This window comes from Thrips palmi, unplaced genomic scaffold (genome assembly GCF_012932325.1).
Source record: "Thrips palmi isolate BJ-2018 unplaced genomic scaffold, TpBJ-2018v1 HiC_scaffold_4, whole genome shotgun sequence".
Lineage (NCBI taxonomy): Eukaryota > Metazoa > Arthropoda > Insecta > Thysanoptera > Thripidae > Thrips > Thrips palmi.
Window position 1 is genome coordinate 1966934 of NW_023144631.1, and position 17361 is coordinate 1984294.

At 63.2% G+C, this 17361-nt stretch overlaps 1 protein-coding gene across 1 annotated transcript in view; it reads left to right on the forward strand.

Moving 5' to 3' along the window:
- LOC117649500 overlaps window positions 1–12250 on the forward strand; it is a 36648-nt gene extending 24398 nt beyond the window's left edge. Inside the window, exons 2-9 of the mRNA XM_034392368.1 lie at window positions 7065–7374; window positions 7452–7554; window positions 8386–8535; window positions 8713–8928; window positions 9015–9153; window positions 9231–9477; window positions 9636–9804; window positions 9880–12250. Of these exons, the coding sequence (XP_034248259.1) occupies window positions 7065–7374; window positions 7452–7554; window positions 8386–8535; window positions 8713–8928; window positions 9015–9153; window positions 9231–9477; window positions 9636–9804; window positions 9880–10599 (2054 nt within the window). The 3' untranslated portion in view covers window positions 10600–12250. The remainder of the gene's footprint in view (window positions 1–7064; window positions 7375–7451; window positions 7555–8385; window positions 8536–8712; window positions 8929–9014; window positions 9154–9230; window positions 9478–9635; window positions 9805–9879) is intronic.
- Window positions 12251–17361: the final 5111 nt, after the last annotated feature.

A 17361-nucleotide genomic window follows, 5' to 3' on the forward strand; every position in this document is an offset into this window, starting at 1 on the left:
AAGCGGATAGCGACGTTTTTACGCGCCGCCTCTCGCTCCGTCGCGATCATCGTCGTGGTCCTATGGAGTGCCTCGCCTGCCTCGCCGCCGTCGTGTATCACGCATCGCGAGCATCGCGACGCGCCGTGACGCATGGCCGGGCGACGCCGGGAGGGCAGGCAGTCCCGCCGCACGGCCCTGTCGCGCGGCACGGCCTGGCCGCCGGGCGGACGGGCTGGCACACTGCAGGCCACACTGGAGGGCACACTGGAGGGAGATGGACGGACGGATGGAGCAGCAGCGCTGCTCAGACAACCGACGCCATTTCCGGTTTTGCGTGCCGTGTTCTCGGCTGGCGCGTCGCCCATCGCCCTGCTCTCTCTCTCTCTCTCTCTCTCTCTCTCTCTCTCTCTCTCTCTCTCTCTCTCTCTCTCTCTCTCTCTCTCTCTCTCTCTCTCTCTCTCTCTCTCTCTCTGTGTGTGTGTGTGTGTGTGTGTGAGCGCCCCCGCTTCTTATTGCGGCTTCGATTCCGGATCGGTTATAGTGTGGTGGAAAAGGGGGGGGGGGGGCGGCTCGCGGCGTCTCGCGCCGTGCGCGCAGAATAAGCCTTTTGCCTTTCATATGCAGATGCCGTGCCTTTTGCAATTGCATACACAGTGGCCGATAAGGCCACTGATGGCGCCCCGCCCCGCCCCGCCCCGCCAGTGATAACACGGCCACTAATGTTTTCCAATCGGCGCGGCGCGCATCGGAAAGGTACGGGGGCGTCTGATTCACGCCTAACAGTGTAGCAGTCGGGGGGAGGTTTCACGGTTTCACGGCGCGGTCGGGGCTAAAGAGTGTCTCGCCACGTCGCGCCACTATCTGTGTAAGGCTGCTGCCGCCTCTTCGCCCTTCCTAGCGGCCGGGACTGCCGTGCCGCCGTGCCGGGACATCGGCGTCGTCGGGCTGGCGTCTCTTGATGCAGCGCCCCGGGGAAGTCGAGTGCCGTGCTGATGGGGGCTGCTCGCCGTGTGTGTGTGATGCGGCCGATATTGGCGGCGTTTTAGCGAGTTATGCTGGCGGGCTCTGGAATTAGTGCCGGAATGGATGGCCTCTTTGAGCGCCTCTCGCCCCGTGCGGCAGTGAGGCGCCCCCGGCATGGCCCGGCCCGGCATAGGCCGACGTCGTGATGCTGAATAAGGCCTCTCGCCCGACCGACCGGTATGAGAAATTGCCGGGCGGTGAAGTTCGACGCACCGCCAGCGCCGCTAGCCGTAACGACGGTAGTCATTTCGAGGCGCGGCGCCGCTCCTGGCAGTTTGGCGGTGTCGATTTCCTTCTCCGGGATCAGGCGAGGCGCACCGCACGGCGCGGCACGGCGCGCTGGACCCCGCCCAGAGGGCCGTGAGCGCGCACAACACGCGCTTCGCCACTTGAAAGGGGCGCTGGGCGTGCCAGTGCGGGGCCGGCCGGCCGGCCGGGGGGCTCGACTCGACGCAGTGCTCGGTCGCTGAACCTCAATGAAGCCCCACTTCGCACTAGTCTGGCCCCGCCCCGCCCCGCCCCGCCGCGCCGCGCACCGCACCCAAGGGGACCGCCGACCCAAAACAATAGTGTTATACCGGGAACAATACCGCACGGCCGTGCGCGGCGCGCGGCGCGGGACTGACCCCGCCGTAGCACCGCGCCGTCGGTCTGCACTCCACGCCGGCGGCCTCGATGGCGCGCCGCGGCGTCCTGGTGCACACGCTCACACGCGCGGTGCCGCTCGCGGACGCACCGGTGGAGTGCGCTCGAATCGAACCGCGGACCGCGGGGCGCTGTATGCGTGCACTACTAGTTCCGCGAACTCGGAACCCGGTTCCGAGTGTAGCGACCTTCACACGACTTGAAGCGGACGGGCGCGGGTGTCTGTCTGCCCGCCGCGACGCGGTCCGTTCGGAACCATCCGCGGGTCCGCGGGTCGCGGCTGCAGGATGGGCTGGCCTGGGCTGGCCCGGGGGTATTGAACTGGCGCTCCACTCCGCTAGCCACGGCCCTGGCCAGCCGGGCCAGCCGGGCCAGCCGCGGGCCGACTCGCCTAGCGGAAGAGATGAGATGGACTGCTGAGTGGGGAGAAAGGGAAAAGCCCCCCGAGGATGCGGGAGAGAGAGAGAGAGAGGCGGGGAGGGGGCAGTGACCAACTTATGATGCCTCATCGCATCGGCCAGCGTCGTCGTCGTCCGCGGCGTTTCCTCGCGCATTGTTCTTGCCCTAATGCTCCTCCTCCTCCTCGTGGCCTCCAAGCAGTGCGTCGTGCTGGTGCCGCGATGCGCCGCGAGAAGCGTGCGGAATGCTGACCGAGCGGCGCCGCACCGCGTCGCCGTTTTCCCCGTTTTCGTCCGCGAAAAGGATTATGACAAATTGAGGTGTCGCCCCGCGCTGCCTGCTGTCTCCCTCGCGGAAGGGCGGAGGGGCGGGGCGGGGCGGGGCGGGGCGGGGCGGGGCGGGGCGGGGCGGGCCCCCGCGGCCGGAACAGCGCCACCACCGCCAGGTTGGAGGAAAAGAGGGGGTGGGGGCACACCACCGCGAGATAGGGCGGCCGGGGTGGTGGCGAGATAGAGCAGCAGAGCGATTCCGCACAGTGTTTTGTCGCTCCGTCTCTCTCGCACCCCCTAGGGCCTAGGGGGCCGACCCGTGAGTGCGAGAGAGACGGAGAGATCGGGAGGGAATCGAGGAGCGCGTCGCGGCGTCGCAATGACAATCAACACAGAACCGAAGCGAGAGTCGAACGCCGCGCCGTTTGGTTTATCATTTTCTTCATTTCCTGGCGATGGCTTCCCTTCTTTCTCTGAGCCTCCCTCCCTTTCCCCTCCCCGGCCGTCTTGTGGAGCGCCTCGGCTAGTGACGCCGCGACGCCGCGCCCGTTACGCTGACAGCCAGCCAGCCAGCGCGCCTCGGATCGGCACCACGCAGTTATGATGGAGGCACTGCAAAAAAAGAAACAACACAACAAGTGAAAACTGTTGTTGTTGTTTTTGCTGGTTGTCCGCGTTGTCTCCCTGTGTGCGAGTGTGGCGCCGCCACGCGGTGACCGCGGTGCTCGCCGCTCGCCCTCCCTCATTTGCATACGGAGGCGCGAAGGGTTGCTGATGATTACTCCGCGGCAACCGAAACCGGACGCGTAATAATGGCGATTCGATATCTCGGGCGGGTGTCGCCGTCGAGGAGGTCGTGAACAAGTCGGGGACCTCGAGGACGGCGATGAGGGCCTCGAAGGGGAGGTGCCGCGCCGCTGCCGAGGAAGTGGCGGTACACTGGCGGGACAGACCGGGCAGGCAGCCAGCGCGGCCAGGAATGAAATCCGGACCGCGCTTTCGGATCTCGGACTCGATCTCGGAGTGACTGACACACCCCACGCGACCCCGCGCCGCGCCGTGGAGTGGAGTGACGCTGCCGGCCGCAGATTTACGCTGTCAGATAATTTTGAACGTAATTAAGCAAAAAGATGGCGCAACGAGGATGGCTTCCGCGCTTCCTCGCTTCCGCCACCACTTGCCGCGGCTTGGCTTGCCATGGCTTGCCGCCGCGAGGCCGCGACGCGCTACGCCACGCCACTATCAATCAAACTCGATCCAGCCAGCGTTGCTTGGCAGGGCAGCCAGGCTGCCGCTGCTCGCCCGCTCGGGGACTTTTTGCTGTCGAGATTCACCAGATACTACTCGCCCTGCCCCGAAGGCGAAGGCAAGGCGGCCCGGCCGGTCCCTCCGCGCCTCGAGCAGGAGGCGGATTGGGAAACACGGAATACTTGGCGCTCGCGGTGGAAGTGGTTGCCGCAGGCCTGCCGCTCCACGCTGTGCTTGTCCTCCTCGCCGGTGGCGCGGCGGCGCGTGTCGCCGGCCCGTCTCCAGGGCGATGCGGTTTGACATGTGCCCGCGGTTTCAGCCCCTTCCCCTCCCCTCCCCTCCCCTCCCTCGCCGCGCGCGCCGCCGACAACCCAACACAACCCCCAGAGAGAGCGGCTCACATCCGTTCAAATAAGCTCAGCCCCTTCTTGGCGAAAACGCGATCAGGAAAAAAAGGTTGCGGAGGGATTATTGCCTGTGTAAGAGACAGATGGAAACGGAGAAATAAGGAGCCGAGACACTGAGCCCCGCGGTCGTCGTTCGAGTCTGTGTTTGTGTTTGGTGTGTGTGTGTGTGTGTGTGTGTGTGTGTGTGTGTGTGTGTGTGTGTGTGCGCGCGCGCGCACGCGCGGCTCATCGCTGCTCCACCTGCGTGGTGACGAACTGGGAGGAGAGGGTGAGGGAGGCGGGGGCGGCTCGAGGTGAAGGGAGGTGGAGGGTGGAGGGGCGCGGAGGTCGGGCAAGAGTGTATATAGAGAGGGAAGCCAATCAGTTGCTAATTCGGGTTTTAATCCGGCGCGCCTCGTCGCTCTGGCAACTAGCTGGGAACCGCGCGGCACGACCGCGACGCGTGGCGTGGCGTGGCGTGGCGTGTCGCGCCGCGGCGCAAGTTCGTCGCCGAGTTCCGTGTCCCGTGGGGCCGGGCGGCCGGGGCCGCGGGGGTGGCTTCAAGCTTCAAGCGGAGTTAAGCTTATTCGGCCAGAACGTCGTCGTGCGCCGCGCGACAGTTTTTGCTGTTTTGTTGTTGTTGTCGTCGTCGTCTTTTGAGTTTCTATTTTTGTTGGTGCCCGTATAGCGCCCACGCTGATGAGTGTTCGATGTGGCCGCGCGGTGAAAAATGATTTGTTTAAAAATATGCGGCCGGCGACTTAGCGCGTGACGCCGTGGTGATGGACGGCGGGCCGCGGCGACAATGGATGCGCGATTTCCCCCCCCCCCCTCTCCCTCTTTTTTTTGGCGGGAAGAAAGGAGAGATACGCCCCGCGAGAGCTTACCGAGTCCTTTAGCGCGTCGCCGTGTCGCTCCCTTTGAAATCCCCCGGGACCGCGCGGTGCCGTGGCCACGCCCGGCCACGCCACACCGCGCCGAGGACTGTTGAGGCGTGAGGGCGTGCGGCTCATACTTTCGCAGTGTGCTGTGTATAGAAATGTCTAATCTCGTTAGGCTCGGCGACTTGCAGCACACGGACAGGTGAATAAGGGACGTGGGAATGGGGGAGGGGGGGGGGAGTGGCGGATAGGGGTGGAGGGTTGGGGGTGCGGGCGAAAGGGGCGGGGGGCTTATTATAAACGCAGACTATGGCGAAAGCCCGCTAAGAAGGATTGTGCTGGGGTCGCTTCCTACATACAAGTCGCTCTAGCTTTGCCCGGCTCGAGGGCGTAGCGGCGTAGCGGCGAAGCTCTGCGCGGCACGGCGGCACAGTAGTAGTCCCGCGCTGTGTGCGGCGATAGCTCTGGCTCTCTCTAACGCTCGGATCACGGCGGCGAAGCAGCGAGGCAGCGGAAAAAGAAGGACATTCGGTTACCTATAGTCTTAAGTCCTGGCTTAGGGCCTCTCAGGACTTTGTTCTGCAGGCTGCCGCTCCCCCGCTGCCCCCCGCGGGGCCCCGCGCCACGCCCCCGCAGCCCCGCAGCCGGGAGCTCTGGCGCCGAAAGGGATTGTCGCGAGTTGGAGCGGCTCTGCCTGGCTCTGCCAGCTCGGGCTGCCCGGCTGGCTCGACTAGTGCCGGCGCAGCCAGGCACAGCACGGCCTGCAGCGCCAAAGCGACCGAGCAGACCGAGCAGCCAGCCAAGCCTGCCGTGTCATTTCCTGGGGCGTAATACCTCGGCTGGCCTTCCCTCGACGCGCTGCGCGCTGCGCACTGCCCGCCGCGCGGCCTGCAGTCGAGCCGGCGTGGCCCGGCCCGGCGTGGCCCGGCATGGCGTGGCCGGAGAAAGCCGAGCAAAACGACCGTGGAGACTAGAAGAAAGGGCTCGAGTTGTTATTATTTTATAGCGGAAAAAAGAATAAGCACACGGTGCGAGCGCGACGCGGCGCGGCTTTCTCGCGGGCAGAGCCGGGCAGCGCGGCTGGAGGCGACTCAACAGGCCGAGGCCGCACCCCCTGCTGGACCGGCACGGTGAGCCGCGGCCTTGGCGGCCGAAGTGGCGGCCACGAAGACGACGTCCACGACGTGTGCGTCGGAGGCCGCCGCCATCGATTCCCCGCTGCATTAATTGAATTTGTTGGGGCGGAGAGAAAGAGGAGGCCTTAAGCTGCTTAGCTGACTCGGCTTCTTGACGGCTAGCGCCGAGGCTAGCGCCAGGCTCGGCCGGGCTAGCGCGGCTAAGGAGCGGAAGCGAAGCGAAGCGGGTCAGGAAGACCACCACGGGCGGACGGCCCGACCTGCACGCCGACGACGACATGCACGGCGACGAGCGGGCCGCGCGCCGCACCACCGCGATGAAGGGGGCGATGGAGTTGAGGCGTCGGCCAGGATTACCGCAGTGGAGTGGAAGTGACGCGAATCGAAGCGAAAGGCCGCGAGGGGAAGGGCGAGGGCCGACAATGGGAAATACGGCCAGACAAAGGGCGAAGGCGGCCAGAGCGAAGGGCCAGGGCGAAGGGCCCGCAGCCTTATCCGCCCCATCTACACTCCGCGCGGCTCAGCCGCGTCCCTTCAGGTGTGTCGCGGCGTCGCGGCGGCGGCAGGAAGTGGCCGAAGTTAGCCGCGCGGGGCTGTCGACGCGGAGGTGAAGGCGGAAGTCGTGGTTTCGAAATGGAGGCCCGGTGAGTTGGCCAGGCTGCGCGTCCGATTCCACTACACCCTTCGGGACGGCGGGCTGCTTGGCGGACACCTCTGTGACACCTCGGCGGCCGTGGGGTCCGAGCCTCCTGAGGGGGGCTGCGACACGGGGGCGGATTAGGCGGTGGGGATTAGGAGTGCAGCCACTGGGCCCCGTCTGGGCAGGGCTCTCGGCTGGGCCCCGGCTGGGCTGGGCCCCGTTCTGGGGGTGCCATGAGCTGGGCGGGGCTTCCTGCAAGAAGTAGGCTAGTCCCCCCCCCCCCCGCCTGTCACTTGCCCTTGGGGGGCGGATCGGCGGCGTGGCGTGGCGCGGCCTGTGGCGAGAGGCCCATCTCGTCGCAGGCTCTGCGGCGCTCTGCGGGGGCGGGCTTTGGTTCTGCGCGAGAAGGCAAAGGGGAGGCCACGGCGCTGACGGTTTTTCCTCTTTTGTTCCAGGCAAGTCCCTGCCCGTGCACTGCGTGGTGGAGGCCGTGTGCAGCGTGGAGCGCTCCAAGAGGCCCGCCGCCGTGGAGACGGACTCCTACGTCATCATCCCCGCGTCCACGGCCTTCGACGACCTGGTGCCCGTGGCCCTGGCGCAGCTGGGCTACGCGCGCGACACCGCCGCGGCCGCCACCGGCTCGGTGGTCATCAAGAACTGGAAGCCCCTCAGCTTCGACAAGATCGCCGACGGCCCGCTGGTGTCTGTCGGCGACATCCTGGGCGAGCTCACCACCGTGGCCACGCTGCGGATCCAGATCTTCAGGTGCGCGGTCGTCGGCGACGCTTGCCTTACTGATTCCCCGTCCCCCGGAGAAATGACCCTTCCTGTCCTGCCCGCAGGTCCCGGCCCAGCGCGCTGTCCGACATGCGCGACAAGCTGCTCCGCCTGTTGCTGACACACTCGCGGGCACTGCTGCTCAACTCGGGCTGCCCGCTGGACGAGGTAATTGTTGTAGCACTTTGGAACTCCAAGACCTGCGCGTTTTCGGAGGATGCCGCGGCGTCCCGTCTGCCAGTCATCCCAAGCCGCGCTGCGCACACACAGCACACACGGGCCGGGCTGGGAGGGCTAGATAAGCGCGGGAAGAATGAAGAATCCCGAGGCTGGCGCTTCGCTCTGCTCCGTCTCAGCGTCGCCTCGTCTCGTCTCGTCGCGGAAAGCGGTCGTGGCTTGAGGCTTGAGCAGCCAGCTAAGCGGTGTGCAATATATCTACGCCCAGATAATGTTAACCCGCGCTGACACCTCGCGCTGCCGCCGCACCGAGTGCGTGTGACTGAGAGGGAGAGAGGCCCGGGTGCCGCCGCCCCGCCCCGTTTGCCGAGGGCTCACGCCACTGTCAGCGCCACTCCGCGCAATGTTTATTGTTTTGCACCGCGATGACGACGCTCACTTCCCTGACGCTGGCTCCATCGAGGGCCGGCCGGCCTGCGGAGCGGGCAGGTCCAGATGGACACGGCCTGCAAGGCCAGGACTGCACCAGACTCACGTCTGTATAGTGTGGTGGCGGCACCGGGACTGGGAGCGGACCGGGGAGGGGAAGGGCGACGTTCCAACAAGGGCCAGATTCGTAGCGCGGCGGCGCGGTGGTGTGTGTGTTTGCACTGGCTTACCTCCCGACTGCTACTGCCAGATTAGGCTGAGCACACACGGGCACACACACACACACACTCACACAGGCGCGCTGCGGGTGGGAGCTAAGCATGCAGATTTCGAAAACGTGAGGCGAGGTGTGTTCGTGACTCGGTGGATTAACCGGCTGCCTTCCCGGCGCAGGTGACGCTGACCCAGCTCTGCCGCGGCACCGCCGCCTCGGCCAGCGACCGCATCCCGGAGCCGCCCGAGGACGTCCGCCGCAAGTTCGAGCACTGGTGGTCCATCCAGCTGCAGCAGCAGCAACAGCAGCAGCCGGCCTCCCACCGCCAGGGCGGCCAGGGCGCGCCGCCGGCGTCGCAGCCCGCGTCGCAGCCGGCCCAGCAGCAGCCGCGGAGGACGCCGTCGCCGCGGCACCGCGCGCACCTCTCGCCCGCCGCGGGGCTGGCCATGTACGCCGGCGACGCCGGGGCCATGCCGCTGGGCCGCGGCCCGGCACTGGGGGCGGGACCCCTGGGCGCCGGGCCCCTGCCGCTGGGGGCGGCCGGCCTGGACGCCGTGGCGCTGTCGCACAAGCTGATGCAGGACGTGCACCCCGCGCTGCAGACCGTGCAGAACCAGTACCCGACCCCCAAGACGCGCATGCGCACGTCCTTCGACCCCGAGCTGGAGCTGCCCAAGCTGCAGCGGTGGTTCGCGGAGAACCAGCACCCCAGCCGGCAGCAGGTATGGACCGACCGGAAGTCATTTGGCAATCGGTGGACTCGAAGACTGGAACCGGGCTTAATCTTGATGTGTTCTCCGCCCTCCAGATCCAGCAGTACGTGCGCGAGCTCAACAGCCTGGAGTCGCGGCGCGGACGCAAGCCCCTGGACGTGAACAACGTGGTGTACTGGTTCAAGAACGCGCGAGCCGCGCAGAAGCGCGCCGAGATCCGCAGCAGCGGCCCCGGTGAGTAGCAAGTGCGCATCGCGAGTCTGTTGCCTCTCCCCAAGGGCCTCCCCTCGAACAACCCGACTTTGTTCCAGGGTCGCACTACATGTCGCAGAACGGCTACAACAGCAACAGCCACAGCCCGCCCGGGTCGGGTGCGCCGCCGCACTTCCTGAGCCCCGAGACGCTGCTGACGGAGGGCCCGCACGCCAGCCCCGCCGTGGGCCCCGGCGGCCGCCTGCTGCCCATGGGCTCCATGGGGTCCATGGCGCTGGGGGGCATGCCGCCCTGGCCGCTCAGCTCGCCGCCCATGGCGCACATGCACCGCGCGCCGCACCCTGAGTGAGTCCCTCGTTGTCTTTGGCTCGTTCGTCGCGCCGCGACCCTCGTCTCTAACCGTTACCGTTGCCTCGCAGGTTGCCGCGCCCCCACAGTGTCGTGTCGGACGACTCGGACGGCGAGGGCGGCGGCCCCGGCGGCCCGATGCCCGGCCCAGGCCACGGCGCCGCCGCGGCGCAGCAGGACGACATGGACTCGCACGGCGACCGCAACAGCCCCATCAGCCTCATCATGAACCGCGAGGACAAGGACGACAAGGGCAAGGACGAGTCGCGCGACGACAAGGAGACCAAGGACAGCGACCTGGACGTGACCAACGACGACAGCCGGGTAAGAGCAACCTCCTGACGTCCTCGTCGGTGTGCTTGCCGTTGAGCCGGGACTAACGGCCGCCTTTCCCCGCAGATGAGCATCAAGCAGGAGCCTGGCGCCGGCGGCGGCGACGACGACGTGGCGTCCACCGGCCACAACAATAACAACAACAACCACGTCAAGGACTGCGAGGCGCTGTCCGACATGGAGGAGGACGACGAGGAGGACGACGAGGGCTCGGAGGGCGGCGGCGGCAACGCGGACCTGCAGCAGCAACAGCAGCAGCAGCTGGAGCGCTACCACCAGCACCACCAGCAGCACGGCTTCCGGTCGCCGTCGCCCTGCGGCCCGCCGTGCGGCCCGCCGTCCGGACTGCCCTTCCCGATGTTCGGCCACTCCATCATGTACATGAGCCAGTACCTGCCCGGCCTGGCCGCCGCGCACCCCGCCGGCCAGCAACAGCAGCAGCAACAGCAGCAGCAGCAGGGGCTCAACCTGTCGGCGTCGGAGGAGCGGCGCAAGAGGAACAGGACCTTCATCGACCCGGTGAGCGAAGTGCCGCGCCTCGAGCAGTGGTTCAAGCACCACACGCACCCCCCGCACAACCTGATCCTCAAGTACACCGAGGAGCTGAACCACATGCCGTACCGCTGCAAGTTCCCCCGCCTCGAGCCCAAGAACGTGCAGTTCTGGTTCAAGAACCGGCGCGCCAAGGACAAGCGCATGAAGGTGTCCATGTTCGACAACGGGCCGCAGTCCAACCACCAGCAGGGCGTGTACCACGGCAGCGAGCTCATGCTCAAGCGCGAGTAGAGGGCGGCGTGGATCCACGACAGGTGCGCTGGGCGCCTCAACGAACTCGCGTGGCCGCGAACCTCGTCCCCGGAGGGGTTCGGCGGCCACTGTTAGAACGAATTTTGTTATGTACTATGTATTTCCTATTTATTCTATAGGAGCTGTGATTTTGTTAAGTGCTGGATGTTAAAATTAAGCTTCGAGGGAAGAATATTATGTGCATCAGTATTATGGAAGTGTGTTTTTTACGATTTGTTTTCTCTCTTTTTTTTGGATCATGTTACTATTTGCGGCACATGAATTTCCCGCGCGCGTTGGATTGGATTGTTTCTTTTTTATTGTTTTACTTGATATTTAGGCTTGTGATTGTTAAGGAAAAACGCTTATGAGGTGGTTTCGCTTTCACGGGAGAGGCGGGGTTGGGGCGGACGGACGCTTCCGGGTTCCAGGCCTACAGTCCGTGTGATATTAATTTTTACTCTTCGAGCCGTGACGCGCAGTGTGAGTGTGACCCTGTCAAGCCAAAGAATGTGCGGAGATTTTGTCGCAGGGGCGCGGTCCTCTGTTCCAGACTGACGCAGGGCAGTTCACGACGATTCAGCAAACCTCTTTTCAAATTTCGGGGGTTTCGTCGACTCCCCTCTCGACCCCCGGTAAATTGAATGCATTTTGCCGCCTAATTTAGATTGTCGGGACGGCATTCTTGTTGATGGTTGAACTCCTGCCGCCGTTCGGCGTGTTGATGGTTCTTGTGAAATTATCCTCTGCGCTTGAAAGCAAATGTCGAGTTATTGCTGCGCTTGCTGCGCTTTCGTCAAAGCTGGTCCAGCCTTCCAGCCCCTCGGGAGTCCTAGAAGCTCAAGTAATGCGAGTTATGAATAAATTTGTGTGGCTGCTTGTCGTTTCCCGGGTCGCTGCGCCATGCCTGCGCCATGGCTGCGCCGTGCTCTGGGGCGGCCGGGCTCCGCCAAGGCACCTCCCTCTGTGATTGGTCGCCAGCTGATCTGGGGTGATACGACATGACGACGCCAGGCCGTGAGGACGCCGTACTTAAAGTTTCACTTGTTACGCATCTCAATAATTTGTTGTTGTTTTATTTGTTTCGTTCGGATGGTCTAACTATGTAATGCTTATTCGACGAGATTTGCCATCGGCACCATTGCCTGGTTTAAACTGCAAAAATATCTTGTTTTGTAGTATTAACTGTGTAGCGAAATTTATACAATAGTAGGCGTTCTTTGATAAGTGTACAAATTCTATTCGTTCAATGTTGCAATGCTCCTGTAAGTGTATAATCTTGGGTCTCCTCCACAGGACAATAAAAATGTTAGTTGCACTTTGTTTTGTCTCGCATCGATCACATATTCATCTGTACTTACGGCCCACACTCTAGTTTATTTTAACTATATATATTTTCCCTTGACGCCAAAGGACTTTTCTCTTTGTTTTGTATTTATGTCTTTGTACTTAGTACTTTTTATTATTATGGATTATAATAATTATTGATGTTGAGCTGTTCGAATATTATCATTATATGCAAATTATGCGATATGTCATTTTATTGTTAGGCAAGTCAAACAATACAGTGTTTTGTGTTCCGACGATCATTGTACATAGACTCACGTTGTATATACCAAAGAAAATCAAGAATATACGTGTTCGCTTTAAACCCCTTTTCTCTCTTCTGACCTTCCTTGTCCTATCGCTCCCGACTGTATAAAAATACGACACCGAATGCTGCTGTCAGGCGATGCTGAAACATCTTGATCGACGTGTGGTCGAAATGAAGAAACACATTAAGAGTGGGAATGGACTTCTTTACCGCCACATTGGCCAGGAAACCATGTCTAAAGAATTGCGAAAGTCGTGGCCTGGGCGAGCGGGGCCGCGCTGGGCTGCCAGGCGCCAAGCTGCCTCGCCGGGCCCGGCGGACACGGCTGCGCGGCGGGTCGGCCTACCCTGCCGCCGTTAGGCGCACACGCCTCGCGCCTCGCCTCGCCGCCGCGCCGCCGACTCTAGCCCCAGTCCGCCGGGCCGCTAGGCTTTGGCTAGGCCTTGGCTAGGCCCCGCGCCCCAAAGCTGTCCCGCAGGCACGGCGGCACGGGCGCACGAACGTCTCGCAGTGGATTGGAGGGTTCGTCTGGCCGATTGGCACAGGGATCCGCCCCGCCAGCCCCGCCAGCCCCGGCCTTCCGCGCGGCCCGCTCGGCGGGGCACGGCGCGGCTCTCGCTCTGGCGGCCCGGGACGGCCCGGGATGGGCTCGGATGGGATGGGGCTTTCTGGGCACTAGCAGCCACCCATCTTAATTATGTGACGTCATAAAACCCCTTGCCGGTCGTCGGGCCGCGCCCCGCCCCGCCCCGCCCTCGACCGGCCCCAGCCGGGACCAGCCCTCATCATGGCGGGATTAGAGAAATGAAGTCTTAAGATGAACGGTTTTGTGGATGGCGCGATGGCGCATCGCTCGCGGGGGAGCTCCGCAGCTCGGCAGCGTGACTGGGCGTGACCGGGGGGCTGGCTGCCGCGCTGGGTGCTGCAGCAAAGGACTGGGCGCTCCCTTCTAGGCGAGGCAGGTGTCCTCCAGAGCGCCCTCCTTCGCTTGCTGCACATCGTCTCCAGCGACCAGAAACTTGGCGAGCGTCTTCTCGTCCTCGGTGTGCAGGACGTGGCGCGCATTGTCTCCCCGGAATGGGCCTTACCGCCAGGTCGGCCGGGGGGGGGGGGTCGCGGACGAAGCCTGCTGCCCGGACTCGCGACGTGCCGCCGGTGTCCTTCCCTTCCGATTCGCCGGGTCGTTTGCATGTGTCTGCGAGTGGGAGCACTTCCACACGGCTCCGACGTGGTGCACAGAAGGAAAATAAAATTCCGGCGTGACCGCGCACCGACGGGGGTTGAACCCGCGACTCTCGGGTTAGTAGTCACGTGCGCTACCCCTAGACTACGCGCGCTGCTATCAATCTGTTTCCGGAGGCCGCACGCAGCACGCGCCCACCCCCTGCTGAAGGGTAAACAGAAGCAAGACGTCGGTGTCTAGGCGTCAGCTTTCCCTTTCCCAGGCACGTCGCTCTGTCTCTCTCCCTCTTTTTTCCTTCTTCTTGCCATTTCTTGGCCGAAGAAAAGAAGATGTGTTCGATTTTAATTAAGTGGAATCTGCGCTCCGCCTTCATGTTCCATCTCCGTCCACCGCGCGGCCTCTCTCTCTGCCTGTCCCTCTCCCTCTTTGCGGGTTTCATTGGCGGGGGATTAGTTCTGCCGGTCCTCTTGGCCCGGACAAAGGGCATGGCGGGAGGGCGTGGCGACCGCCCCCGCGAGCGGCGTGTCGTGTATCGGGAATGAAATAGATCGGAAGCAAAACGGAGTCTGTTATCCTCACACAGCCACCAACACACACTCTCTGTTGTGTAGCGACAGGCGTCACCGAAGGGCCCTTACAACGAAGATGCAGAATTGTAATCGTACGCCCCCCCCCCCCCGCACTCACACACACATGAAAACTCGCCCTCACGCTTGCGACTCTCTTCCGCGTGTTTGCAGCTAGTAGGAGACAAACCCGGACGCATCGTGGAAAAAGAGAGAAAATAAATGAAGGCCGAAGGAGCGCGGTGTTTGAGGTGGCGGCCTGGTGGCGCCGGGCATCTCATCAGAAATCTCGTCGGGGCGAACCGCCGTTAATCCCCTGCATCGCCGTGGAGTCCGTGGAGTGCACTGCAGTGTAGCGGGTAAATAAATGGCGGGGCGCGCGGCCCATCAAGACGACGGACAAGCTCCTCGCACGCGCGCGCCGCTCGGAGCGAGGAGAGGGACAGAGGAAGAAAGGAGAAAAAGGGCAACGATGATGAGCTGAATGAAAATTATAACGAGGGAAAGAATTAAGAAGATGCACCGCTGGAAGTGGGGTCTTAAAAAAGTAAACCCCGTGGCGCTGTAGACGCGTGGCGCGGCCGCGGAGGGCGGGGCCGGGCGGGGCCGGGCCGCTCTGACCTATGACGAGACCAAATTAAAGAATTTCCCCGTTTTTGTTTGTTTTCGATCTTATTTTAATCGTCCCGGACCGCGAGCGTCGCGCCCCACGCCGTTCCTTCTGCTTTGCTCTGCTTACACCGACCGAAGCTCCCTCGATGCGATACAGACAGAGGGATCGGTTCGTATTCACCGCGAAAACTCGCTTCCATCGCGTCCGACGAGCCGAATGGAGATCGCGTCGGCGCTCTCCGCATTTCCTCTTGGAGAAAATGAAAAGAAACAAAGAAAAGGCGAGGAGCGGGAAACCTGAGGGATTCTTCTGGGTCGCCTGGGCCGCGCCCTGGGCCGCGCTCTGCCCTGCGTCGCCTCGGATCGGCGTCGGTCGGCCTATCAAAATATCGGGGGGATTAAAAAAAGAATAAGTTCATTAAACGGGAGGCGGGATTAGTCGCAAAATGGGTTCCAGCCGAGCTGGCCGAGCAGGCCGGAGCGAAAACAAAACGAAGCTTAGGGAATAATAATTAGGAAGCCGCCTCGGTGACATGGCGCGGAAGGAACAGTGCGAGGCCGCGGGGCCGCGAGGCCGCGGGGCGGGGCAGCGAGAGGGGTGCCGATGAAGGCGAAGGACCCAAGGACGAGGACGGGGCGCAAAAAAAGGAATTAAGAGAAGGGATTGCGGAGAAAGGGGCTGTCTGCCTGAGATGCACTACAAAAATCGGGGCTTTGCTCGACCTCGCCGCCAGAGGGCATCAAACCAGGATCTCTGGCGACGGGGCAGGACCCGGTCAACTTAACGATCTTCCAAGAATTTCGAGTCACGTCTTTTAAAGCGCCACACACCGAAGATTAGAAAAATTAAATAGGAAAACTGTTTGTGAGTTGGGCCGAAGTCGGGTTCGAGTCCCGGCGCCGGCCGATCGAGAGGTGTCCTTTTTTCTCTTCTCGGCCGGGAGACCATTCGCACGCTATCGCGACCGCCTAAAAAGCTTCTAAACTTGTCATTTCCGGGCAGGGCCCGCGCCACGCCAGTACCGTGCAGCCAGCGCGCTTGCCACAAGTCTGGTGAGGGTGGGGCAGGCCAGGCCAGGCGAGGCCAGCCCGCAGGAACCTGGGTGCAAATGCAAAGTCGGTGGAATCGCAGCAACCCTTCTCCTTCGCCATGGCCCTCGCCCCTCGCCGGCACAGCAGAAAAACAAGGGAGCAGGGAAAAGAAATAAGACATAGATATAATGAAGAGCGCATTAAAAATACAAACACGGCTTACTAAAGCGGCAGACATACCTAAGCGATGTTGTTGTGGCCGCGCGGGCACGACCCCCTCGGCTCCCCGGAGAGCAGCTCATTATATCAAACTTTGCCGTCGAGAGAGGGAAAAGGCAAAAAACGGAAAAACGGAGGCAGGGATGACGGAGGAGGGGAAGAACATCCGCGAATCGCGCACCGCGCCGTGGACGCGGACGGTGCGGACGGTCACTGCAGTGGCGGAGACGGAGGTCCGAGGCCGAAGTTGGCCACCGCAGACTCATTCCGAGAGTCTCTGTCTCTCTCGCACTCGTGGGGCGCCCCGTGCAGGTGCGAGAGAGACAGAGAGACAAAAACGGACTCTCGGAATCAGCCTGCAGGCTCCAGGCCTCACTCGACGTGGGATCAAAAGTGCGCCCCTGGGAGGACGGTTTGGCACGTGCGAAAAATAAGGTGCGGACCGATTCGTCACAGCGTTCCCTGTCGCTCTGTCTCTCTCGCGCAGTGCCGGGCGCCCCACGAGTGCGAGAGAGACGGCGCGGACGGGCCGGCGCAAAGGCAAGGGGTTGGAATGCGTGGGCGGGGAGCTAAGTGAAGAAGGTTAAGCGCGCCGCGAAGCGCGAACCGCGAACGCCAAGCAAGCGGCCTGATTTAATGCGCGCGCGCCTTTGAATATGAATATGAATCTGGATCCCCATAAATTACGGTCATCTGTTGAGGTGCGCGAATGCGGCGTGGCGCGGCGTGGCGGCTTGGCGGCGCAGCGCGTGCCGCAGCCTCCCACATGCCCGCCGAGCCGTCGGTGCCGCCCCGCGCCCCGCCCGATGAAGACGTCACGCCAAGGACGGAGCGGCTGTCCGGAGGACGACGGGCTGGAGGCTGCTCTGTCTCTCTCGCACCCCTCCGGGCCGCCCCACGGGAGCGAGTGAGACAGGTGAGAGGTCGCCGTCCGCGGTGGGGGCTGGCCGCGCGACGCGCTGTTCATCCAAACCAAACGAAACGCCCCCAAAAGGCGGCAGGCATTACGGCCAGGACGAGACGAGGCGGCTAAAATAATTCACGGCGGAAGGATATGGCCGGGACGAGATAACAAACAGGTCCGCCTCAATTTATCAGTGCGGTGGCAACCAGCGCGGAGGACAGCTCAGAGCACGCCGCGCCGGCACAGCGGAGCAGCGGCCCGGCCCAACCACAAATCCTGAGTAACGGGCTGATTTAAGACTGCTTTCTTGAGGCTCGGTGCGGCTGGCTGGCTGGCCTGGCCTGCCATTGGCTGCCCCGGCGGCCGGGGCGGGCGCGCAGCGCGCAGGGGCCCAGCTTCTGTCACCAGCGGGCTCAGCGACGCCGGCGCGGCCTGCTACAGCGGCTCGCAGCTCGCACCGATAACAGGGGTGCGGCGGTAATGAGTCCTGCTGGAGACTTCTAACGGTGGCGGTAGCTTGCCCGTGGAGATAGACACGACGAGCTGGACACTGGGCGAGTCCGTGCAGCGCGCGCCTTCGGTATGGCTGTACGGCCCCGGCCCCAATATCGCCTTAGAGGCTGAGCCAGGTTATCGGCTGTGCTGCCGTGCG